Source organism: Capricornis sumatraensis, chromosome 3 (genome assembly GCF_032405125.1).
Source record: "Capricornis sumatraensis isolate serow.1 chromosome 3, serow.2, whole genome shotgun sequence".
In the NCBI taxonomy this organism is placed as follows: Eukaryota; Metazoa; Chordata; class Mammalia; order Artiodactyla; family Bovidae; genus Capricornis; species Capricornis sumatraensis.
The window spans coordinates 111,959,036-111,985,518 of NC_091071.1; the positions used below are offsets into that span (position 1 = coordinate 111,959,036).

At 35.9% G+C, this 26,483-nt stretch overlaps 1 protein-coding gene across 1 annotated transcript in view; it reads left to right on the top strand.

The window, feature by feature from the left end:
* The window catches only part of DPP10 (dipeptidyl peptidase like 10), a 755,039-nt gene that overhangs the window by 574,995 nt on the left and 153,561 nt on the right, over positions 1-26,483 (top strand). Inside the window, exons 6-7 of the mRNA XM_068969380.1 lie at positions 14,624-14,676; positions 14,777-14,858. Of these exons, the coding sequence (XP_068825481.1) occupies positions 14,624-14,676; positions 14,777-14,858 (135 nt within the window). The remainder of the gene's footprint in view (positions 1-14,623; positions 14,677-14,776; positions 14,859-26,483) is intronic.

Consider the following 26,483-nt stretch of genomic DNA (forward strand, 5'->3'; position numbering starts at 1 on the left):
TGATACCTCATTGTAGTTTTGATTTGCATTTTCTGATAATTACTGATGTCAAGCATCTTTTCTTTTGTTTTTGTTTTTTGGTCATTTGTATGTTTCCTTTGTAGAAATTTCTATTTATTTTGATCTTCCACCCATTTTTTTGATTGAGTTGTTTGTTTGTTTGACAGTGATCTGCATAAATTGTCTAAATATTTTGGAGATTAAACCCTTGCAGTGAATATATTTACAAGTATTTTATCCCATTATGAGGGTTGTCTTTTGCGTTGTTTATGGGGTTTTTTTAGCTGTGCAAAGGCTTTTTAGTTTAATTAGGTCCCATTTGTTTATTTTGGTTTTTATTCTCATTTCTCTAGGTGAAGGATCCAAAAAGATAGTGCTGTGATTTATGTCAAAGAGTGTTCTACTTTTGTGTTTCTCTAAGAGTTTATAGTGCATAACCTTTCATTTAGGTCTTTGTTTCATTTTGACTTTATTTTTGTGCACAGTAATAGAGAATGTTCTAATTTTATTCTCTTGCATGTAGCTCTCCAGTTTTCCTAGCACCACTTATTAAAAGACTGTCTTTTCTCCATTGTATATTCATGCCTCCATTGTCATAGACTAATTGATCATTGTCATGAGGGTTATTTCTGGGCTTTCTATTCTGTATCTCATCCTTAAGAAAACCATTGATTCTTCTTGAAGATCTTTTTATCACTATGAAAAGACAAAGTTATGTCACTTGTTCAAGTTTTCACAGTAAATGTTGAACCAAACAATCTACACACTATTACACCCAATCCACAGTCTTCATATTATACTACTCTGCAAGCTTATGATGATAGAAGATATTAAATTAAAATGATAATAAGTAAATTATGCTCATGACCAATAAAAGTATATTTTAAGAAATGGACTCAAGTTTTTTGAAAGTAAGAAACAATAACCTTTCATTTGACAACAATTAATCCTATTATTGGTTTAACTGGAATTTAATCAGCAGATTAAGACCTGCACTTAAATAGGCAAGATTTAGAGTGTATGTCAGAGAAGGCAATGGCACCCCACTCCAGTACTCTTGTCTGGAAAATCCCATGAATGGAGGAGCCTGGTAGTCTCCAGTCCATGGGGTTGCTAAGAGTCGGGCACAACTGAGTGACTTCACTTTCACTTTTCACTTTCATGCACTGGAGAAGGAAATGGCAACTCACTCCAGTATTCTTGCCTGGAGAATCCCAGGGACAGAGGAGCCTAATGTGCTGCCATCTATGGGGTCGCACAGAGTCAGACACAACTGAAGTGACTTAGCAGCACCAGCAGAGTGTATGTATGTCACAAAAAAAGTGAAATGAACTAACTTTCTCAGATGTTCAGTTCAGTGCAGTCACTCAGTTGTGTCCGACTCTTTGCGACCCCATGAATCACAGCACACTAGGCCTCCCTGTCCATCACCAACTCCCGGAGTTCACTCAAACTCATGTCCATCGAGTTGGTGATGCCATCCAGCCATCTCATCCTCTGTCATCCCCTTCTCTTCCTGCCCCCAATCCCTCCCAGCATCAGTCTTTTCCAATGAGGCAACTCTTCTCATGAGGTGGCCAAAGTATTGGAGATTCAGCTTCAGCATCAGTCCTTCCAAAGAATACCCAGGACTGATGTTTTGGATGGACTGATTGGATCTCCTTGCAGTTCAAGGGACTCTCAAGAGTGTACTCCAACACCACAGTTCAAAAGCATCAATTCTTCAGTGCTCAGCTTTCTTCACAGTCCAACTCTCACATCCATATACGACCACTGGAAAAACTGTAGCCCTGACTAGATGGACCTTTGTTGTTAAAATGTGTTTTAAAGTTGAACTGTAGTGATCCTAGTCAGAAAAAAAAAAAAAAAAAGATCAGTTATAGAAGGGATTTAAGATGTACATTAAGTAAAAAGATAAATTACAAATCAGTTATACTGGAGAACAGCCTGGTTATTAGGGGAAGGAAAGCAACTGAATTCATACTTCACCCTCTAAACCAAAAATAATTTTAGGTGGATAGAAGATATCATGGATTTTAGAAGTACTAGAAAAATAACAGTTTAAAGTCTATAGTGTTGAGATAATGAAGCTTCTCTTGGGACATGACTAGGATCTGAAATAGTAAATAGCTTTTAGAAATAATCACACAGAGATTTAACATTTCTGTTTAGAAAATAACCATGGCTTCCCTGGTGGCTCATATGGTAAAGCGTCTGCCCACAATGTGGGAGATCTGGGTTCAATCCCTGGGTCAGGAAGATCCCGTGGAGAAGGAAATGGCAACCCACTCCAGTATTCTTACCTGGAAAGTCACATAGACAGAGGATCCTGGTAGGCTACAGTCCATGGGGTAGCAAAGAGTCGCACACGACTGAGAGACTTCCCTTCACTTAGAAAATACACATAGACAAAGAGAAAAGGCAAACTGTAGTTGGGTAAAATATTTATTGCATGTATGAAAATATATTTGCAATTTGTAATATAAAAAGAGCTTTTAGATATCAACAAGGTTAAGACCAACAATCTCTTTGAAAAGACAATGACAGGTGAGTCACAAATGAATAAATATAAATCTTTAAGAAAAATACAAAGCAATATGACACACTAGTTAGACTTAATCATAATCTAGCTGCAAGTTTAATAATGATGTTTGTTTTCATTTTTGCCATTCAAACAATCTAAATCAGCACAATGGGTAATATTATTTTACCGTGGTATTAAAGATAAGCTATTATACTTGTAAAGCACATAACATTATAAATTATTTCTAATCTTTCTAGAAAATGAGTTGGTAATATGAAGCAAAATGTAAAATCTGCAAATCTTCTGACCTATAAATTTTACTCTGGGTCATATCCTAAGAATATGTGTAAATATCCAATGAAAATAACTTCAATACTTTGCTTATGTGAAAAATTTAATAATCTAAATAGCTGTTAACATGTAAACACTTGCATAAATTAAAATATATTCTTTAAAATTATGTTTTTAAATTTTTTTCTTATATTTTAGCAATTCAAAACAAAAGAGCCAATTATTTATGGGGTTATGGCGTTATAAAAAGTAACTAGTATGAATTACATACAATTAATTTTATGGTTGTTTTCCTTTCCTGTTTGATAGTGAGAGGTTTCTTAAATTTTAAAATTTCAATTGCAATAATTTTGAGTTTTCCTGGTTTTGATGTGAGTTTTGATTTAGCCTCATGTGATAACTAAATCGATGGACGTGAGTCTGAGTGAACTCCACGAGTTGGTGATGGACAGGGAGGCCTGGCGTGCTGCGATTCATGGGGTCGCAAAGAGTTGGACACAACTGAGTGACTGAACTGAACTGATAACTAAATAGTTTCCTTATAATTTGTCATATATTCTTTAAAAGGAAACAGTTGGACATGTTTTGCTTTCTCCATTTTCCTAATGAATAAAGCAAAAAGTTTAAATAACTTGCTCAAGTAAATACAAGCTAGGACTTTATTCCATTGAAATAAAGAAAGGACCTTTTAAACAAGTTGCTGGGGAATTAAATTACTAATTTCTTATCCTGCATACTTGGTTCAGTCAACAAGGGACTGCAAATACCTCCAAGTATTGTTGAATCAATTATTTTAATCCTTGTTTTTCAAGCAGCAGTACTAAGTGGAAACAGCTTGAGATTTTTGTCTCTCACATTGTTGTTCAGTTGCCAAGTTGTGTCTGACTCTCTGTGACCCCATGGACTGTAGCACACCAGGCCTCCCTGAGTCCTGTTGCATATATTTATTTCTTCATTGACATGCTTGAGAGAAATCTAGTGTATGGGTATTTAGATGATATTTAAGTTTTGCACTTTACAATACAATTGGAAAACCTGCTTATACTACTTGTCAGCAATTGACCCTTAAGTGCTATTCAGGTTATCAAACCAGATGTGTTTAATATTAGGACATAGGAAATAGTATAATGTCAGGTGGTTTGAAAGTAGTTTATTCACATGAATTAATATAGAAAGGTCTGGTATATGAAAATATTTTATTACAAAAGGTGGCACTGTCAATGAGGTTGGTACTTTAGTCAGCAGTATATTATGGTGAAAATTACCTGTTAAATATGAATAATTTAAAAACTGATGCCAGGGAGCTTCTTTGAAATGAAATTTTGTATTATAGACAACGTCTCATGAATAAAATTATAAGAGTAATTCTAGGACTTATTGTTATGATGAACAGTTAATGTTTTTAACAGGAAATATATCAGAAAATGGTTTCTTTCTCTCACTCAGCAATCTTGTTGTATAATGAAATCTATTCTTTTCATGCTGGTTGCTGTTACTTTGCAAGCCATAGGTTTATATCCTGGGCACAACAGACCTATATGAAATTGAAAAATGATACCCAGGTCATTTTTTTAATCTGCTTTAAAGACTTGAGTCATTAGCCATCCATTTTCTCATATAAAATAAATATTTTAGATGAAATCGTGTTTGAAAATGAAAGTCACTCATATGTCTGATTCTTTGCAACCCCATGGACGATAGCCTGCCAGGCTACTCTGTCCATGGGATACTCCAGGCAAGAATACTGGAGTATTAGCTATAGTTTTGCAGCTAGTTTACATTTGCTTCATGTGGAATATGAACTCTACCCTGGATAACTTTTACACATTTATTGTGTTCTGCATGCATGCGTGCTCAGTCGCTTCAGTCTTATTCGACTCTTTCCAACCCTATGAACTATAACCCTCCAGGCTTCTTTGTCCTTGGTATTCTCCAGGCAAGACTATTGCCTGGGCAATACTCTTCAGGCAAGTGGGTTGCCATTCCCTTCTCCAGGAGATCACTCCAACCCAGGGATCCAACCTTGGTCTCCTGCATTGCAGGCAGATTCTTTACCATCTGAGCCACCAAGGAAAATTTAATTTACTTTTATTAATCAAATTAATTATCTACATATTTTCATTAGTTTGTCCATTTTCATAGTACACTGACAGTACTGTATTTCAACTTAGTGAACACACTGTGAATACTAAAACAATACCCAATGTCCTATCTTCTCCAAATGGGAAGCCTACTAGACTCAAATAAAACAAGAAAGAGTCAAAATATTGCTATATATTCTATGTGATAATATCATGATGCCTTTAGGCTAACAGAATGACTACATTGGGTTGTTAGAAATTGTCTTTTTTAATTAGCAAATTTATTTTTATTTATTTTATATAGGTTTTGCCAAAATTAATGCTGAATTTAAGCAGCATCTAAACATCTTCTCTAGCATCATTTATGTTAGTCTCACCCTCTTGAATATTTTACTGTCTCCACTTACCGTAAAGGTGATACAATGAAAGAATCTTACATGGTTCTTTTATGTGATAACACTCTAAAACATGCTTGCCTGTGTGGAATGTATAAGATTTTGGTTCCAATCATGGTTTTACTTGCTGTTTATCTCAGAGGAGGAGAAGGTTTGTTCGTTCTTTTTCTTTTCTTTTTCTTGTATACAGGATTCTTTATATTTCTTAAAGGATAAAACATAGAAAAAAAAGTTGTTTTTCTTTTTTTACATGTGCATGCTCAGTCATGTCCAACTCTTTGTGACCCCATGGAATGTAGCCCACCAGGCTCCTCTGTCCATATAATTCTCCAGGCAAGGATACTGGAGGTTGCCATTTCGTCTTCCAGGGAATCTACCTGACACAAGGATTGAACCTGCACCTTCTGCATTCACCAGTGGATTATTTAACCACTGAGCCACCTGTGAATCCCCAAAAACATTTTTATCCACTTTCAGATTGAGGATCAAGAGTAATGACATCAGTGAAAATCTCAAAGTAGGAAAATCTAGGGTGTGCTCATCCCAAGAAGCACTGACATAGGTGGTAAAACCTGTCATTAATGAGCTTATCAACACATTTAAGTTTTTTTAAATTAATTTTTATTGGCGTATAGTTGATTTACAGTGTTGTTAGTTTCTGCTATACAGCAAAGTGCATCAGTTATGCATATACATATATCTACTCTTTTTTAGAGTCTTTTTCCAATATAGGTCATTACAGATTATTGAGTAGAGTTCCCTGTGGTATATGGGCTTCCCTGGTTGCTCAGATGGTAAAGAATCTGCCAGTGATGAGGGAGGCCTGGATTCAATCCCTGGCTTTGGAACATCCCCTGGAGAAGAAAACTGGCTATCCACTCTAGTATTATGACCTGGAGAATTCCATGAACAGAGGAGCCTGGCAGGCTACAGTCCATGGGGTCACAAGGAGTGGGACACAACTGAGGAACTTTCACTTTCACACAGTGTTCATGTCAATCTTAAAGACTGAGTAAAGAAGACTAAAATATGGCAAATATTACTTATACCTTTAATACCCTCCCATATTTATTTTCTCTTTCTACTAGTACTTGCTGTTCACAATGTTCACAAAGTTTGTTGTTTTTTTCTAATACAGTGTCTTAAAAGAATTTTTGTAGAACTGCATCTTGTAATTTTGTGAACCCTGTTTACTGCACTAGAGTTTCCTACCTGATGGTCTGGTTTTTCATTGAATAATAAAGATAACATTTCCAACAACAGAGCCACTCCTTACTCATCGCAAAAGGTATTATCCTAGAACAAACTTAGCATCATCATACCACTTATTTCCAAGAGAAACAAACACTTTGTTGCCTACATTGTCTTTTCTCTCACTGCCATTTTTCACAAGTATTAATATCATTTATTCAGAGACCTACTTCCTCACACTTTAGTTTTCCTAGCTGTCTGATTTAATGGCAAATCCATAGTCCTATTTTAAATATTCTCAAGGCCATGAAAATGCATGCTATTTATTCCAGTTCGGCAGTTTAACTGCGGTGCAGAGGTTTGGTACCTAGAGATTTAAGCCTCTGCTTAAGCATAAATTACTAAAGTACCCTGTTCTTTTTTCTTGTAAATGTAACTCTCTTTAACATGAATCTCCATAGATGACTTAAGTAATAACTGATATTCCAAGAAAAAAGTCTGAAAAACAGCTAAAGGAGAAGGGGATTTACATTTTTAATCTGATGTATTAGATCATCGTTCAATGAAATCCCTGTTAGCTATGATAATCACAATTAATTCATGCCTACTCTTGTCCATAAATCTTTGGGTGGTACCTTAAAAGATCTTTCAGAAATAAATCTTTTGCAAAGCTGGAGTCATGCTTCCTGTCTCAGGTCCCTGAGAGAGTGTACAGAGAGATTAAGTCATAATATGGGTTGTAATCAGACAGATGTAGGTGCAAATTGTGGCTCTGTCTCTTACTTAAACTTTCAGTGCTTCCAGAGCCTGTCATATGAATTATGAATTACACTTTCTACTTCCTGAGGTTGATTTAACCATAAATAATACATGTACAGTGCTCAGCAGTGTCCAATATATAGTAAGTGCTCAATTCACTAATTATATTAGTCCCTTCTAGGCCTAACTCAGCCATTATCTTCTTTATGATTGCATTTTGAAACAGATTACTAATTACTAAAGCACCCTGTTCTTTTTTCTTGTAAATGTAACTCTCTTTAACATGAATCTCCATAGATGTCTTAAATAATAACTGATATTCCAAGAAAAAAAATCTGAAAAGCTTATGGTTTATAATTTGCAAGTCCTAATTTAACCAAAACCTGCAACTAGATCCCCTTATGCTAATATGTTTCCTAACTTTGTCACCGCAAATGAATGAGTTGTGGGCAGGGATCATGTTTATTATAGTTTTCGCATTTGGCAAGGTACTTGACTTATGTGCTTGTATATAATTAGTATTCAACACATGTTTATAAACTGACAGATAAATATAGGAGTAAATAAAAATTGTCAACTAATATTCTTTCATATATCATTCTTTTTAAAAATGGCTTTTATCACCATAATCATTTTTTAAAATGCTACCAAGTACAAAACTGTGTCAAAGAGATTGGGTACTAGACATTTGATAACTGAATGGATGTAGCTAGTTTTCATTTGCTTCATGTAGAGCATGAACACTACTCTGGATAACTTTTATACATTTATTGTGTTCTGCATGCATGAGTGCACAGTCGCTTCAGTCATAGCTGACTCTTTACACCCTTATGAACTAGAGCCCTCCAGGCTTCTTTGTCCATAGTATTTTCCAGGCCAGGATATTGAAGTGGGTTGTCATTTTCTTCTCCAGGGCATCTTCCTAACTCAGGGATCAAACCCATGTCTCCTGCATTGCAGGCAGATTCTTCACCCATTGAGCCACCTGGGAAGCCCTTTTGTGTTCTGGCAGGCCTTAAATATGACTGCTATTTTTCCTTATTTCTTCCAGTAATATCTCATGCTATATGTATGTTATGTGTATAGCTGGTCTTCTATATTTAAGGATTCTGGAATTGCAAATATGCCTATTTTCTAAATTCAATTTGTAACTCCAGGATCCATACTTGCTGCACATTTTCAGTCATTCAAGACAAGTGCCGAACAGGAGAACATTTGTGATTCCTGATGTGTTCTTTCCCAGGTGAGATCAAAGAAGATGATGCAATGCCTTCATTTTCCAGCTTTCATACTGTAAATTAGTGTCCTTTTGAGGGTCTTTTAGGGCTATTTTTTCATATGTTTGTGTTTTGGTTTTTTTTTTCATGATTTTGCTGTTTAAATGGCTCCCAAGCATAAAGCTCAAGTGCAGTCCAGTGTTACCAAGTGCCAGTAGGCTATGATGTGTTTTAAAGAGAAATTATATGAGTTAGGATGAAACAAAAAAGATCTTCATGACCCCAGATAATCACAATGGTGTGATCACTCACATAGAGCCAGATATCCTGGAATGTGAAGTCAAGTGGGCCTTAGGAAACATCACTATGAACAAAGCTGGTGGAGGTGATTGAATTGCAGTTGAGCTATTTCAAATCCTGAAAGATGATGCTGTGAAAGGGCAGCACTCAATATGCCAGCAAATTTGGAAAACTCAGCAGTGGCCACAGGACTGGAAAAGGTCAGTTTTCATTCCAATCCCAAAGAAAGGCAATGCCAAAGAATGTTCAAACTACTGCACAATTGCACTCATCTCACACGCTAGTAAAGTAATGCTCAAAATTCTGCAACCCAGACTTCAACAATACATGAACCATGAACTTCCAGATGTTCAAGCTGGTTTTAGAAAAGGCAGAGGAACCAGAGATCAAATTGCCAACATCCTCTGGATCATCACAAAAGCAAGAGAGTTTGAGAAAAACATCAAATAGTATTCTGCTTTATTGACTATGCCAGAGCCTCACTGTGTGGATCACAATAAAATGTGGAAAATTCTGAAAGAGATGGGAATACTAGAATACCTGACCTGCCTCTTGAGAGACCTGTATACAAGTTAGGAGGCAACAGTTAGAGCTGGACATGGAACAACAGACCGGTTCCAAATAGGGAAAGGAGTACCTCAAGGCTGTATATTGTCACCCTGCTCATTTAACTTATATGCAGAGTACATCATGAGAAATGCTGGGCTGGATGAAGCACAAGCTGGAATCAAGATTGCCAAGAGAAATATCAATAACCTCAGACATGCAGATGATACCACCCTTATAGGAGAAAGTGAAGAAGAACTAAAGAGCTCTTGATGAAAGTGAAAGAGGAGAGTTAAAAAGTTGGCTTACAGCTCAACATTCAGAAAACGAAGATCATGGCATCTGGGTTCATCACTTCATGGCAAATAGACGGGGAAACAGTGGAAATAGTGTCAGACTTTATTTTTCTGGGCTCCCAAATCACTGCAGATGGTGACTGCAGCCATGAGATTAAAAGATGCTTGCTCCTGGAAGAAAAGTTATGACCAACCTAGACAGCATATTAAAAAGCATAGAGATTACTTTGCCAGCAAAGGTCCATCTAGCCAAGGCTATGGTTTTTCCAGTAGTCATATATGGATGAGAGTTGGACTATAAAGAAATCTGAGTGCCGAAGAATTCAAAATGCTTTTGAACTGTGGTGTTGGAGAAGACTCTTGAGAGTTCCTTGGACTACAAGGAGATCCAAATTCTAATGGAAATCAGTCCTGAATATTCATTGGAAGGACTAATGTTGAAGCTGAAACTCCAATACTTTGGCCACCGGATGCAAAGAGCTGACTCATTGGAAAATACCCTGATACTGGGAAAGATTGCAGGTGGGAGGAGAAGGGGATGACAGAGTATGAAATGGTTGGATGGCATCACCTACTCAATGGAGATGAGTTTGGGTAAACTCGGGGAGTTGGTGGTGGACAGGGAGGCCTGGCATGCTGCAGTCCATGGGGTCACAAAGAGTTGAACCCGACTGAGTGATTGAACTGAACTGAACATGAGTTAGGTAAGCTTCATTCAGACCTGAGTTATAATACCATTGGCAATGAGCTCAATGCTAATGAATGAACAATATTCAGTGTTCGATGCTGCTTTTTCAAGTTAAAAAGAAACACATAAAAAAATGTATTGATTGTTTGATCAAAATGTAACCAGAGGATGATAGGAATCTAATCCTGCATTTCTTTGGAGAAATCATTCAGTATTTTCTAATTCAATATTCATGGTGACTTATAGATCATAACAGCAAATAATGATAATTAATTATACCATTCATGATGATTAACATTTAGTAATCTTGTATAAGTTCCTAGAGCAATGTAGAGATGATTGGAATTGGATTGGTTTGTGGGATCCTATGATACTTTCTGTACCTCCCAATACTTTTTGGTATCAGGAGATTGAATATCATGTCAGGTCCAGCTTCCAGGAGTATAAATTTAATCAAACTTTTACATAATGTATCTCAGTTTTGCCCCATACCTACTACCTTTGCCATAACTATTCATACTCTGTAACAAGCAATGGAACATCATTTGCAGAGATGAGATGAATATATAATTTTTGACCATGAAATTTCTTTGTCCCCATGGATCTTATCAGATGTTCAACTTAGCTCTCATTTTACAGCAGCCAATAATTACAGTAAAAAGACTATTTCTATCTTCTCATCATAAAACAAGACCTACATAACCAATGTAGAAGAGATATATATGATAAAAGGAAGTGTAGAATGTTAAAAATGAATAGAAGAAACTGGAAATAGAACTGCCATATGACCCAGCAATCTAACTGCTGGGCATACACTCCAAGGAAACTAGAATTGACAGAGACACGTGTACCCCAATGTTCATCACAACACTGTTTACAATAGCCAGGACATGGAAGTAACCTAGATGTCCACTGGCAGATGAATGGATAAGAAAACTGGTACATATACACAATGGGATATTACTCAGCTATTAAAAAGAATGAATTTGAATCAGTTCTAATGAGGTGGATGAAACTGGAGCCTATTATACAGAGTGAAGTAAATCAGAAAGAAAAACACCAATACAGTATAATAACAGATATATATGAATTTTAGAAAGATGGTAACGATGATCCTATATGCGAGACAGCAAAAGAGACACAGATGTATAGAATAGTCTTTTGGACTCTGTGGGAGAAGCCGAGGGTGGGATGATTTGGAAGAATAGCACTGAAACATGTATATTACCATATGTGAAATAAATCACCAGTCCAGGTTCAATGCATGAGACAGGGCGCTCATGGCCGGTGCACTGGGATGACCCTGAGGGATGGGATGGGGACAGAGGTAAGAAGGGGGTTCAGGATGGGGAACACATGTACACCCATGGCTGATTCCAATATTGTAAAGTAATTAGGCTCCAATTAAAATAAATAATTTTTTTAAAAAAGGAATAGAAATGCCATTCAAGGAGAGAGAAGCAGATTAGCGCAGACTGAATTTATTCCAATGTGCCTTAATGTAGATGTTCAATAAAACTAAGTTCATTTCTTCTTGAAAATTCCCCCTTTCAAAATCTCTGCAACACAATGCAAACAAACATGAAGAAATGTCTATCTCTAACCCTGTTCATCTCCTACCTTGTACTGTTTATATTCTATGGTGGACATATAATATAATTTAGTTATGGGAAAATTACAAAACAAGAAGTATTTCAGATCTTCTGTGAGTACATGCACACACACATACACATACACATCAAGGATAGTGGATTTCGTGGAAAGAGTTCTAAGCCAGGAGAAAAGGGTTAGGATCTAATCACCTGTGAACTGCAAACTGTTGGCTTTTTAGGGAACCTATAGTCAGTCTCTATGATATGTTTGCTATGTGTTTGCAGGTTAGGTAGGGTTAACTTTTTTTTTAATTAAAGTATAGTTGACTTGCAATATTATATTAGCTTCAGGTGTACAGGGCTTCCCTTGTGGTTCAGCTAATGAAGAATCCGCCTGCAATGTGGGAGACTTGGGTTCAATCCCTGGGTTGGCAGGATCCCCTGGAGAGGGAAAAGGCTACCCACTCCAGTATTTTGACCTGGAGAATTCCAGGGACTGTATAATCCGTGCAGTTGTAAAGAGTCAGACATGACGGAGTGACTTTCACTTTCAGGTGTACAACATAGTGATTCAATATTTTTATAGTTTATGCATATATGATATTATTAACTATATTCTCTGTGGTATACATTATATCCTTGTGACTTATTTATTTTATAACTTGTTGTTTGTACCTTTTAATCCCTTTCACCTGTTTTCTTCATCCTCTGATTCTCCTTCCTCTGGCAAATGCTAGTTAGTTCTCTGCATCTGCGAGGGTTAAATTCTTTACTGTGATTTTCCATTTCAGCACACCAGCTGAGAGAAACAAATGCTGTATCAGGCCAAGAACTACAAAGCAGAAAGTGAATTTATATACTTTTCTCCCTAAATCCCATAACTGGAAAGACATCTAAGTTCCTAGGATTCATACACTGAGAAGAGCCCGTAACCCCTATAGCTCTACGTTATATAAATGTGAGAGAAAGAGACCAACATTCAACGATTATATTTATCCAGTTTTGTGTCAGTGATTATTCTGGCTTGCTTTGACTAAAAGAGGAGTGAATAGGAACTCTTTGTCAAGAGGGATATGAACCTAGAATTCATAGGAGAGTGTGTTAGGTAGATTAACAGATGGAATGAATAGTTTGTTTCTACCCATAACATCATTGAAACATTTGTCTGATTTGAAGACCACCTAATGACTTGGCAGTTTACTTTGGGAACAGAACTTTCTGAGATGGGAAAACAAAATGTAGAAGTGGTCACAGTTCTCACCTCTTTATCAGCTATAGTAGTAAATTCAAGACTTAAAATTTGTTGTCAAATATGGAATTTTATAGAACACAATATGAATCCCAAAATAGACACCAGGAAAAATATTTTTCACCTTTGTGACTCTATAGTAAAGGTGATCTCAGATTTAATAGTTATTCCAAAAGAAATGGAGGAAACGCTTCATTATGAAACACAATAATGTAACAAATTGTGGGAGGATTGTAATTTCAATGAACAGAATGAACACTAGTATTTATTTACCAAATATGTGGCCAATCATGTTTAACTGAAGTTATTATTGCAGTGAGAAGAAATAATAATTTGACTTCTAAGGAGTTTTAATTGACAGTATTATATTTGTGCAATGTACATTGACTGTAGGATAAGGGAAGTTTTTATAATTACATGCTGAAAAATGACAGTATCAATATAAGCTCTATGAATCATGTAAATAATAACATAACAATATAGTTAAGTGGAAAGGGTTTCTTCAGTAGATCCATATAGCTTAGAAAAATATAATTTCATTAAAATGTCACATACTTATCATCTTTCTCCTTAACCTATCTTTTACAATTTTCCTCATTTTCTCTGTATTCCATTATTTCATCATCTTTAATTAGTAAGAACCAAAATTTAAGGATATCTTTGCATCATCCACTATGGTCTTTAATGTCACCTTAATACGGAAGCTGTGATCCTTTGGAGGATTCCCTTTAGAAAGAAACAGGACTCTTTATAAGATGATATAAGATGTTTCTTGAAGATATATACTTGCAACCAATTATTTAACATATAATTTTCAGATATTTCTATGAAGTGCTTGGGGAATTATCCCATTTTGTCTCCACAAGCACTTCCATTTGCGAGAGATTTTTCCCCATCAGAATCATTATTCAACAAATATTGATTGCATGTTGCAGGCAAACATGATACCGTATAAGGTAATATGGCGGATGCCAAGGTAATACACACCTGGACCTGATTCCAGTGGGAAAAGGAAACAAGCACTTAAAATCTTATCTAACTTGTGCTACAGGGTGTGAAATGTCCTGAGTCAAAAGTAAACTTTGAGAGAGAGAAATTCTCTAGATAGATAGGCTGTAATGGAAGGAGGAAAATTTTTCTTCTAAGTGAAATTTGGATATCCTAAAAAAAAAAAAATTAAAAAAAAAGAGATATTCAGAATATACAGAAGGAATTTATCTAATATAGCTGAAGTATAGACTAGCTGAAGAGAAGTAGTGGATGATAAGAGTGGAAAACCGTGTAGAACACAAATAACAAATCACTGGAGTGTCAATGTTTCGATATTCAAACTTGAGTAAAGTTTGAACTTTATTTTATAGGTAATGAAGAATCACATTTTGAATTCTCTCTAAAACCAATTTTGCATTTCCAGAATTTAGTAAAAAACATATATATATATACTCATTAAAATAGAGCCTTTACTCCAAACTATAACTCTTCTTTCTGTTTCAGATTTTTCATTATTCGTATACTGCTTCGTATGTGATCTACAATATACACACTAGGTAAGTTCTTTGGTCATCTGGTTTCCATGAGCAGCTGTCCAACTGAACTGTAGGTGTAGGTGTCAATTTGTTCATGTAAAAATATTTACCTTTTTTCAAGGGAAGTTTGGGAGTTAAATCCTCCAGAAGTAGAGGATTCTGTCCTGCAGTACGCGGCCTGGGGTGTCCAAGGGCAGCAGCTGGTAAGTACAGGCATTAATATGCACCAAACACTGTCAGCCAGGGCCCTATGGAAAATGCTTACAGAAGCCACTGTCTCGTAAAAGTTGTCCTATTGTATGGATGTTTTCCATTTACTTTATATCTTTTATCTAATACTCCAATTTAAGAATATATCAAACAGTACCAATACTATGTTGTCAATTAATTAAATAGTAAAAATTTATAGATTAATGTGTGATTAAGCTGCTAGTTGATAATGAAACCCAGAAGAGATCCAAGAATATGAAGGCCAGTTCTGCAAAATTCTGGTTACATAATGTTTTATTTATTCTTAAAGCATTGTTCAGAGCAAAAATTTAAGATAGAAGTCTACACTTGACAGTGTTCTCTTAAGAAAAGATTTTTTCATCATCATAATTTGAAATAATTTTGAAATTATCACAAGTTCAAAAAGAGAATGATTGATGTAAAAGCAGTTTGAGCTTCATGATATTCTTGTACATGTTTTATGCCGGCCTGGATATAGACTTTAAGGGCAGACTGCTCAGAAAGTGGTGTTGCTTGTTTGCATGGCTTGAACATGGTCAAAAGTAGTACACATGGCCAAACTGATTTCTGTTTTTTTGTGTGTGTTTATACGCCTACTAGCAACAATGTGAGAATTCTCTTTGTTCCATATCCTCATCAATACCTAGTTTTTTCAGGCTGTCATATTTTTTGTTAATAATGACATTATTGCTTCTTGATTCCAATTTCTATACTTTTTATTTTATTAAAATCTTTTTGCACTAGCTAACCTACAGATGTGTCTAGTTATGGTGTTGATAGTTTCTTTTTTTGTGGAAAGATTTTTTAAAATTATTTTATTATGACTGTAAGATTAAGGTTTTGGTATTCTATGCAAATATAAAATTCCATTTCACCTAAATTTTCAAATGTTTATCATAATACATTTAAATTCTCTGTTTTTTTAATCTTTACTTTTGTTTGTTTTGTTTCTGTATTTATTTTTTCATGTTTTCTAATATTATTTGTAGGTTTTGTCCTCTCTTTTTTCATGGTCATCTTTGGTTGATATTTATAAATTTCACATTTGTCTTGTCAAAAAGCCAAATATTGAATTGATTTTATCCTTCCTAGTATAATGTTAGTGTTTCCTTTTTCTTTTTTAATAAATAACTGAAGACTAGAATTTTCTCTAAATTTTGCTTAATATTCATTCAAGTTTGATAGTGATATTTTTATACTAATTTGGTTTGAATATGTAGAAAATGGATCACATGTTCTTACTTCTGATGGGTTATTTTGATGTTTGTTTTCAAATTTACAAAACTATGAACTTGGATTTGAAATTTATTTCTAAATTTCAAAAGCAGGTCTCTGTTATACTGACTTTGAAAATAATGAGAGTTGATTAATGGCTTAACATAAACTTTTACAGATGTTTTCCATGTGGGAAGTACAATGTTTTATATGTACCTATTCAGTTCAGTTCAGTTCAGTCGCTCAGTAGTGTCTGACTCTTTGCGACCTCGTGAGCCTATTAGGTCTATCTTAATGCATAATTAAGTTTTTAAGACTTTTTAAAACAAAAGTTTGTCAATAACAATGAGAGAAATACATGCAAAGTTGCCAGACAGATTTGAAGCTGCTTAAGCATCTTTATGGTTGTATTTTATAAAGAAATCCTATGTAACAGTGTATTCACTGTCATATCCACTCTAAATGGTTGATAAATTATTTTAAAGACAACAAGTAGTAATTTAAAAATGAAAAAAATACTGCTGTGATTCTGTCCTCCTCAACAGAAGGCAGAAGCTACACTAAAACAGGCCTTAATCCAGGCACCCGCTTTGAAGTTGCTAAACCTAGAGAAAGCATTCCATCTATATGTCCACAAGAAGGAAGGCATAGATTTGGGAATGTTAACTTAAAGGTTGGCACCTGAACCCCAGTCAGTGGCATACTTCTCTAAGAGGCTCCGCCCAACCACCTGAGGCTGGCCTCCCTGCCTTCAAAACCTTGCAGTCATTGCAAAGCTGATAAAAGATGCCTTAAAACTTGGGGGCAAACTATTTTTATTAGACACCAAGTGAAACAACTCCTGAATGGGAGAGGTCGTTTATGGATGTCTGATCAAAAGATCTTCAGATACCAAGTAATGTTTAATAAAATCCTGCCTGTTTGAGCTACAAGTGGTCTGTCATTCCAGATCTTTTTAACAATGAAACAGAGGGCAGAAGACCATATTCATAACAACAAACTAGTTATAGTTACAGCTCGGTTACAGCTCACCTGGCAAGCAGGCAGAGGCAAAGGGCAGTGGCTTCCAAGATGCAAGTGCAGGTCAACCCCTAAAGCGGTCCTGATTCCTCTTGGCTTCCCTTTTTATAGTTTCTGTCTCCTCCCTGTGGAGCCTGGTGGGTTATATCCTATGAAAAATAGGTGGTGGTTCAAGTATTCACCAGATTGTTTATGCCCAGGACCAGAGGTTATCACTCAGGTCCTCGACTTCCTCTTTTGTGGGCACCCCCTGTTCTGCTATCTTGGACTCTTTATTTTTTGCTATTTAACTACCTGACAATTCTAATACCACAGATTATAAGCAGTGTGTTTGTCTTTATCATGTGTCTATTTTAGAGACATTTAAAACAGTGTAGGACTGTCTCTAGATCCGTTCCATTATGATAAAATAGTCCTGAAAGCTGACAGCAGAATATGCTAGATATAAAGGTGCAGGTCTGCTCCAGAGAGGGCAAGAATCATTGTGTTCATGGGCAGTGGCGAAGTGGGCAGTCACTGTAGTCCTACTCACTTTCCTCTGCTGCTGACAAGAGAGCTGGTTCGTAGGGCAGAGGCAGATTCTAAACACACAAAATGTCAGAACACAGAAACCCAAGATAAGCTTATGTTTGTGGCACTAGAGAGTCCTTGGGGAAAATCTATAAATGACTCTTGTTCTCCAAGTCTGAGAGAAGAAAAATTCTGTGCCTAAGTTTATGACAAAATAACAGTTTCATACTCTCAATGAAGTAGTATTAGTTGCATGCATTTTCTCTAATGATTCATATTTGTTATTGATTCATTATTCTTTAACATATTTGAAACAATCATAAAAGTACTAAAAGTTTATAAAAAGCATAGATCTTCTCAAGGGAGTCATTTTGCAGGTGATTGAATCCTCATACATTTCTATCTTTGAGAATATTACTTAATCTCCATATGGCTTAGTCTCCTTATCTGTAAAGTACTGACAATAGCAATGCTTTACTAATAATGCTATCATATTTAACGTATTAATACAAAGTATTTTGAAAAATATCAAGCATATAGGATTTCAGAGGTGTTGTTTTTAAAAGATAAACAAATAAAAAACTTTGTCACTTGAATTTTAACTTCTTTAGGACTTTTGATGTCACTAAATTTTTGAAGAAATGAGGTTAAGTTCTGTGTAATGGCTTTTTCAAAGTCGTTTGGGAAAGTTTGCGACAAATACCACTCTTATTGAGGTTATGTTTTGTGCAAGTAAACATAAATTCAATGTATTATCATTAAAGAGTTATCTCTACAAATGGCTAATGGTCCATTTCATGTGAATGACAGGCTTTGTCAATATTTGAAGCCATCAGCAAACTCTTCAATATGATTTATCAGAGATGACCCATTGCAATTAATTTAAATGAGTCTTATAGTGTTTATAAACTAAGGACAATTCCTTTTTCATCTTTAATTCTCAGTTTCTAATATTATTTGCTGTAAATAAGGGGTTAGGCATAATTCATAAATAAAGAAAGTCTTAATTAGAATTTAAAGGATGTAGAATTTTTTAGTAGCACTAGGTGTAGGGGAAAATAACTTGGATGGGTCCAACCACATGAGGAAAGAATCTGACACAATACAACATGTATTATTTAGAAAAGGCAGTGAATACATTACTTTAGTTGTAGCAAATATATTATAGAAATAAATAATAGATCTTGAAACAGGAAAAGGTATATTAGTCATTCATTTGAAAAAGATTCTGGTTTAAGAAGGTATAGCCTATTTCTTTTCAAAATAGCTTCATCATATGAAAGTTAAAATCACTCATTGTAAAACATTTTGAAAATTCATATAGTTCCTATAATTATATGAATTCTTCTAAATTCATACTTTGGAGAAGGAAATGGCAACCCACTCCAGTACTCTTGCCTAGAGAATCCCTTGGACAGAGGAGCCTGGTGGGCTATAGTCCATGGGGTCACAGAGTCAGACACGACTAAGTGACTGACACACACACACAAATTCATATATAAAAATTAATTATACTTACCTATAATTCCATCATAATAATTGAAAGATTTTGAAAATCAAATGAAATTTGAGCATAAGAAGGAAAAAACATTTCACTGACTAAAACATGCTCAGTTCAAACTCAGATTCTCTGTTTTTTATTTTGTGACTTATGGAAGGTTGAAGGCTTTAAACTTTTTTTAAAAAATGAAAGAAAATCATAGCTATTCTCAGTTTAAATGAGATAGGTCATATTCACAAGTTGATTTCCAGAAAACAGTATTAATCATGTATATGTGTATGTATGTGTATGTATCATATATATGTGTATGTGTATTTAGAGAGAGAGAAAAGAAACTTGACTTATACAATTATGGCAGCAATATGGTCAGCTGGAAACTCTGATAAGTTTTAGTATCACAATCTTGAGCTGCACAACTGAGGCAGAAGTTCTCCTTCAGGAAGACTGTTTTTGCTGTTAAGGTTTTCAAATGATTAGAAAGGACAAACCATATTATTTTTTAGTTAAAGTGAACTGATTATAAATGCTAATCATACCTTTTAATCACATTTACAACAGGAGTAGTGTTTGACCAAAGAGAGACCAAAACTTAGTCAAATTTACATATAAAATTAGCCATCACAACATACTAAGCACACAATCAGTTCAGTTCTGTCGCTCAGTCACGTCTTTGCAACCCCATGAATCACAGCATGCCAGGCCTCCCTGTCCATCACCAACTCCCGGAATTCACTCAGACTCACATCCATCGAGTCAGTGATGCCATCCAGCCAGCTCATCCTCTGTCGTCCTCTTCTCCTGACCCCAATCCCTCCCAGCATCAGTATTTTCCAATGAGTCAACTCTTCGCATAGGGTGGCCAAAGTACTGGAGTTTTAGCTTTAGCATCATTCCTTCCAAAGAAATCCCAGGGCTGATCTCCTTCAGAATGGATTGGTTGGATCTCCTTGCAGTCCAAGGGACTCTCAAGAGTCTTCTCCAACACGACAGTTCAAAAGCATCAATTCTTCGGTGCTCAGCCTTCTTCACAGTCCAACTCTCACATTCATACATGACCACAGGAAAAGCCATAGCCTTGACTAGACTGACCTTAGTTGGCAAAGTAATGTCTCTGCTTTCCAATATGCTATCTAGGTTGGTCACAACTTTTCTTCCAAGGAGTAAGCATCTTTTAATTTCATGGCTGCAATCACCATCTGCAGTGATTTTGGAGCCCCCCCCCAAAAAAAGTCTGACACTGTTTGCACTGTTTCCCCATCTATTTCCCGTGAAGTGATGGGACCAGATGCCATGATCTTCGTTTTCTGGATGTTGAGCTTTAAGTCAACTTTTTCACTCTCCTCTTTCACTTTCATCAAGAGGCTTTTTAGTTCCTCTTCACTTTCTGCTATAAGGGTGGTGTCATCTGCATATCTGAGGTTATTGATATTTCTCCCGGCAATCTTGATTCCTGCTTGTGTTTCTTCCAGTCCAGTGTTTCTCATGATGTACTCTGCATGTAAGTTAAATAAGCAGGGTGACAATATACAGTCTTGACGTACTCCTTTTCCTATTTGGAACCAGTCTGTTGTTCCATGTCCAGTTCTAACTGTTGCTTCCTGACCTGCATACAGATTTCTCAAGAGGCAGGTCAGGTGGTCTGGTATGCCCATCTCTTTCAGAATTTTCCACAGTTGATTGTGATCCACACAGTCAAAGGCTTTGGCATAGTCCATAAAGCAGAAATAGATGTTTTTCTGGAACTCTCTTGCTTTTTCGATGATCCAGTGGATGTTGGCAATTTGATCTCTGGTTCCTCTGCCTTTTCTAAAACCAGCTTGAACATCAGGAAGTTCACGGTTCATGAACTGCTGAAGCCTGGCTTGGAGAATTTTGAGCATTACTTTACTAGCATGTGAGATGAGTGCAATTGTGCGGTAGTTTGAGCATTCTTTGGCATTGCCTTTCTTTGGAATTGGACTGAAAACTGACCTTTTCCAGTCCTGCAGCCACTGCTGAGTTTTCCAAATTTGCTGGCATATTGAGTGCAGCACTTCGACAGCATCATCTTTCAGGATTTGAAATAGCTCAACTGGAATTCCTTCACCTCCACTAGCTTTGTTCGTAGTGATGCTTTCTAAGGCCCACTTGCCTTCACATTCCAGGATATCTGGCTCTAGATGAGTGATCACACAATTGTGATTATCTGGGTCGTGAAGATCTTTTTTGTACAGTTCTTCTGTGTAATCTTGCCACCTCTTAATATCTTCTGCTTCTGTTAGGTCCATACCATTTCTGTCCTTTATCGAGCCCATCTTTGCATGAAATGTTCCCTTGGTATCTCTAATTTTCTTGAAGAGATCTCTAGTCTTTCCCATTCTGTTCTTTTCCTCTATTTCTTTGCATTGATCGATGAAGAAGGCTTTCTTATTTCTTCTTGCTATTCTTTGGAACTCTGCATTCAGATGCTTATATCTTTCCTTTTCTCCTTGTTTTTCACCTCTCTTCTTATCACAGCTATTTGTAAGGCCTCCTCAGACAGCCATTTTGCCTTTTTGCATTTCTTTTCCATGGGGATGGTCTTGAACCCTGTCTCCTGTGCAATGTCACGAACCTCATTCCATAGTTCATCAGGCACTCTATCTATCAGATCTAGGCCCTTAAATCTATTTCTCACTTCCACTGTATAATCATAAGGGATTTGATTTAGGTCATACCTGAATGGTCTAGCAGTTTTCCCTACTATGTTCAATTTGAGTCTGAATTTGGTAATAAGGAGTTCATGATCTGAGCCACCGTCAGCTCCTGGTCTTGTTTTTGTTGACAGTATAGAGCTTCTCCATCTTTGGCTGCAAAGAATATAATCAATCTGATTTCAGTGTTGACCATCTGGTGGTGTCCATGTGTAGAGTCTTCTCTTGTGTTGTTGGAAGAGGGTGTTTGCTATGACTAGTGCATTTTCTTGGCAAAACTCTATTAGTCTTTGCCCTGCTTCATTCTGCATTCCAAGGCCAAAAATTTGCTTGTTACTCTAGGTGTTTCTTGACTTCCTACTTTTGCATTCCCATTCCCTATAATGAAAGGACATCTTTTTTGGGTGTTGCTTCTGAAAGGTCTTGTTGGTGTTCATAGAACCGTTCAACTTCAGCTTCTTCAGCGTTACTGGTTGGGGCATAATTACACAATAAATGATATTTATTCATTTGATTCTCACTTATCCTTTCATGTATTAACATAATTAGTGCAGAATTTCATCTCTTTCCCCTAAAACGTTTTACAGCTTATTTTCTAATATCCCTTCTTCAGTGGCTAGCCACTCTAATTCACACCTGCAGAGATATGGTTAATAATGCAGATCCTTAACAGCTGCCGCAAGCTTATGGAATGTCACTGAAGTGTCACAGAGTGCCACTGATGCGACTCACAATCTGTGACTAAGGTGTCGCATCATCTGACTCCTGACACTCTATCATAGCACACAGCACAGAGTTTGCTTTGCCTGAACTAAACTCTGTAATTTGCACAGGGTGACACAGGGCTGCTGTATGTTCTAAGACATTTTCCTTTCTATACCCAGCCATTGTTTTCTTTTCATCAGAACTCTTTGTCAAAGACTTTCCATCCTCTTTGAAAATTTTTCCCACAATATGTCTACATCTAAGTGAATTGCTTACTCCTCAATCCTCTAACATTCTATATATAGGTCTTTAGTTTCTTTAGGTAGATATATTCCTAAGTATTTTGTTCTTTTCATTGCAATGGTGAATGGAATTGTTTCCTTAATTTCTCTTTCTATTTTCTCATTATTAGTGCATAGGAATGCAAGGGATTTCTGTGTGTTGATTTTATATCCTGCAACTTTACTATATTCATTGATTAGCTCTAGTAATTTTCTGGTGGAGGCTTTGGGTTTTTCTATGTAGAGGATCATGTCATCTGCAAACAGTGAGAGTTTTACTTCTTCCTTTCAAATTTGGATTCCTTTTAATTCTTTTTCTGCTCTGACTGCTGTGGCCAAAACTTCCAAAAGTGGCGGATTCATGTGGATGTATGGCAAAACCAATACAGTATTGTAAAGTAATTAACCTCCAATTAAAATAAATAAATCTATATTTAAAAAAAGAATAAGTATGGTTCTGGCACAACAGGCAAAAAAAAAATAGTCTAACATTCTTGTTTTTTTACCTCAAATTTTAAATATTTTATATTATTTATATACATTGCTATATTCCACCACTGAGCTATAGTCATTTCCAGGGCAGACGGAATAAAGAATATGCTAAATGTCTCTGACCTCGCTCTCTGTTCCGTTTTTCTCTCATCTTCCATCCCCTCTTCCTCCTTCATAAAAATTCATTTAGCACAAGGCAAAAGGCTTATTTAATAAGAAACTAATGAAAGATAACTGTTGTCTCCATGGATAATGGGATGCCAAAGAAGGTTTTGAGAATGGCATAATATGAAAAGATATCATACATGAAAAGACACGTTTGGCAGGAAAGTTTATAACAGAGTGTAGGTAACTAAAGGCACAGAGCTAGGTTTAGAGGCCATTAGTATAGTCTAGCACTGATTTGATAAGAAACAATATATTTAAGAGATGAATAAATCAAGATTTAAACTGAGAAACTTTGCTTGCAGTTGAAAAATAAAAATATAAAGTATTTATTATATATAAATTATATGTGTATTTCTATACATTTTACAAATAAACTCATTTAGACTCCTTATTTATTTAAGCCACTTTACTGAATACAAATAAAAATTGATGCATACTAAAGGCTGTACTTTGCATTGAATACATACAAAAGACTGTACATATTTAATGTATAAAACTTGATGAGGTGAAAATAAGTAAACACCACGAAAGCATCACCACCGTCAACAACGTAAACATATCTGTCACCTCCAAAAGATTTTTACTTCTCTCTACTTTTTCATGTGATAAGAACACAGCATAAGATAGATTCCTTGTTAGATATTGCTAGTATTTCTTTCAGTCTATTTAGGGTAAAATAAAATCACCATACCTGTTCTTTCAATGGCATAAAGCTTTAAACATATTCAGTGTGTTACTTAATTTATCACAACTTAGGTGTTTAAAGAAATCACATTTCTGCACGTTATTATCTATATATCAGAAAAACATAATGTTTAGGTAATTCTCCAAATATAAACTGTTGCTGTTGGTTAGTCGCTGAGTGGTGTCTGATTCTTTGCCACCCCATGGACCGTAGCCTGCCAGGATCCTGTGTCCATGGGATTTCCCAGACAAGAATCCTAGAGCGGGTTGCCATTTCCTTTTCCAGGGGCTCTTTCAGACCTGGGCACGTAGATAGTTTACCACTGAGCCACCATGGAAGCCCTTCCAAATATGAATACAAAACTATCAAATTTTCTATCACCTGCATTTTTACCTACGAAATGTTTCCCTTAAAATTGTATTAAAATCTTAAGTGATTAGCAAGGGTTCTTTGCCTCTAGAACAGTTTCAATTTCTTTGGCGTAACTTGCTTAGATTTTAATTAATAAACATTTTGAACTATTTTATTGACTTTACAGGTTGACCTTAATCCTTCTTGGTTTAAAAGCAGATGTGTAAGGTAGCATTTTTCAAACATGTCATTGAGATCTCATGTCCCCCACTATAAATCAACACGATTTTGCTTCATATGTTAGTATCTTTTTTTTTCCAGTATAAAAGTGATCATTTTAAATATCATTAAGATATATTCAAGAGATATATGATAAGCATTTGCAAATGTAAGATATACATGTGCATACTCTTACGTACATTCACTCCCTGCTGCTGGTGTCATGTACATTTGGAAAAAAGATCATGGTTTAGAGTCCCAGCATACCAGCATACCAGAGGGGACATAGAAATAAAGAAAAGCAACCACTGAGAGTCAAGTTCTGCGTGTGTGTGTGCTCCGTCACTTCAGTGGTGTTGCTTCAGTGGTGTCTGAAGCTTTGCAACCCCATGGACTATAGCCTGCCAGTCTTCTCTGTCTATGGGATTCTCGAGGCAAGAATACTGGAGTGGATTGCAATGCCCTTCTTCAGTGGATCTTCCCAACCCAGGGATCAAACCTACATCTCCTCAGTCTCCTGCGTTGCAGGTGGATTCTTTACCCACTGAGCCATCTGGGAAGCTGAAACAACGTCTATTTCAAGTTAATTTTTGCTGTGTTGTGTGTGGTATGGTGCTTTTTCCTAGTGAGTACTTTGGTGCAGGAACTCTTCCAGGAAATTTACACCATAACATCTTCAAGTGTTTGGAGTGATAAACTTTTCTCATATAAATGAAGCTGGACCTTTTAAAAAACTGTATTTATTTTCATTAGTGGCAAGAAGTGAAAGCAAGATGACTTTTTCATTTCATCTGGAACAAAATTAGTTTGTGTTTTTATTTCCATGAAATAATAAAAGCAGTGATTCTTACTACATTCTAGTACTAGATATACCTAAGGTCTAATGGGTCTCACTTCAAGTTTGGGATAAGGAAAATCAGTATCAAGGAGTATACTATTTTTCTATAATCAATATTTTGACTAGTAGTAACTGATGAATAATTGGGTTTTTTAAAAAATCACAACAAAAATACCCTTAAAATATCTCAAGCATTTTGTTGATACTTTTGCATTGTATTCAAGTACATGTTTGCATTAATGTATCATGTTGGCAGGGGTTCCCTGATGGCTCAGCAAGTAAAGAATCTGCCTGCAATCCAGAAGACATAGGAGATGTAGGTTCTATCCCTGGGTCAGGAAGACACCCTGAAGGAGGAAATGGCAACCCACTCCAGTATTCTTTCCTGAAAAATACCGTGGACAGAGGATTCTTGCTGGCTACAGACCATAGGGCCATAACGAGTTGGACAGGATGGAGTGACTGCATGCATACTCCCACATACCTACATACATCATGTAGGCAAATGTGACAGGAAGTACATTCTCACATAAGTAAAATAACAGTGTGAGTGTATATGTGGAAAGCTATGTAATTACAATATATAATTTAAAGGAAAAGTAATTTCCACTACTATCCAATATAAATCTCAGTGTCTTCTAATTATTTAAGCAGCATATCTATGACTTTTCTACCAAATTCACAGATTTCCAAAAGAAATGGAAAATGAAATTCTTATCCTTTATGAGCAACATATTTCAGATTATTTTCTTCCAGTTAAGTATTGCTTATTTCAGTGTAAGGAGAAAACTTAGCAACTCATGTACTGTTAGCTATACTTGTATTGCTTTTAAAGGGTTAACACTGGCAGTATTAGAAGCCGCTCGGTAAGTAAGAGGTGACTTGACTTTGATGACTGCCTTGGTCTATAAACAAACTCTTTGACTGCTTTGGTTTTTAA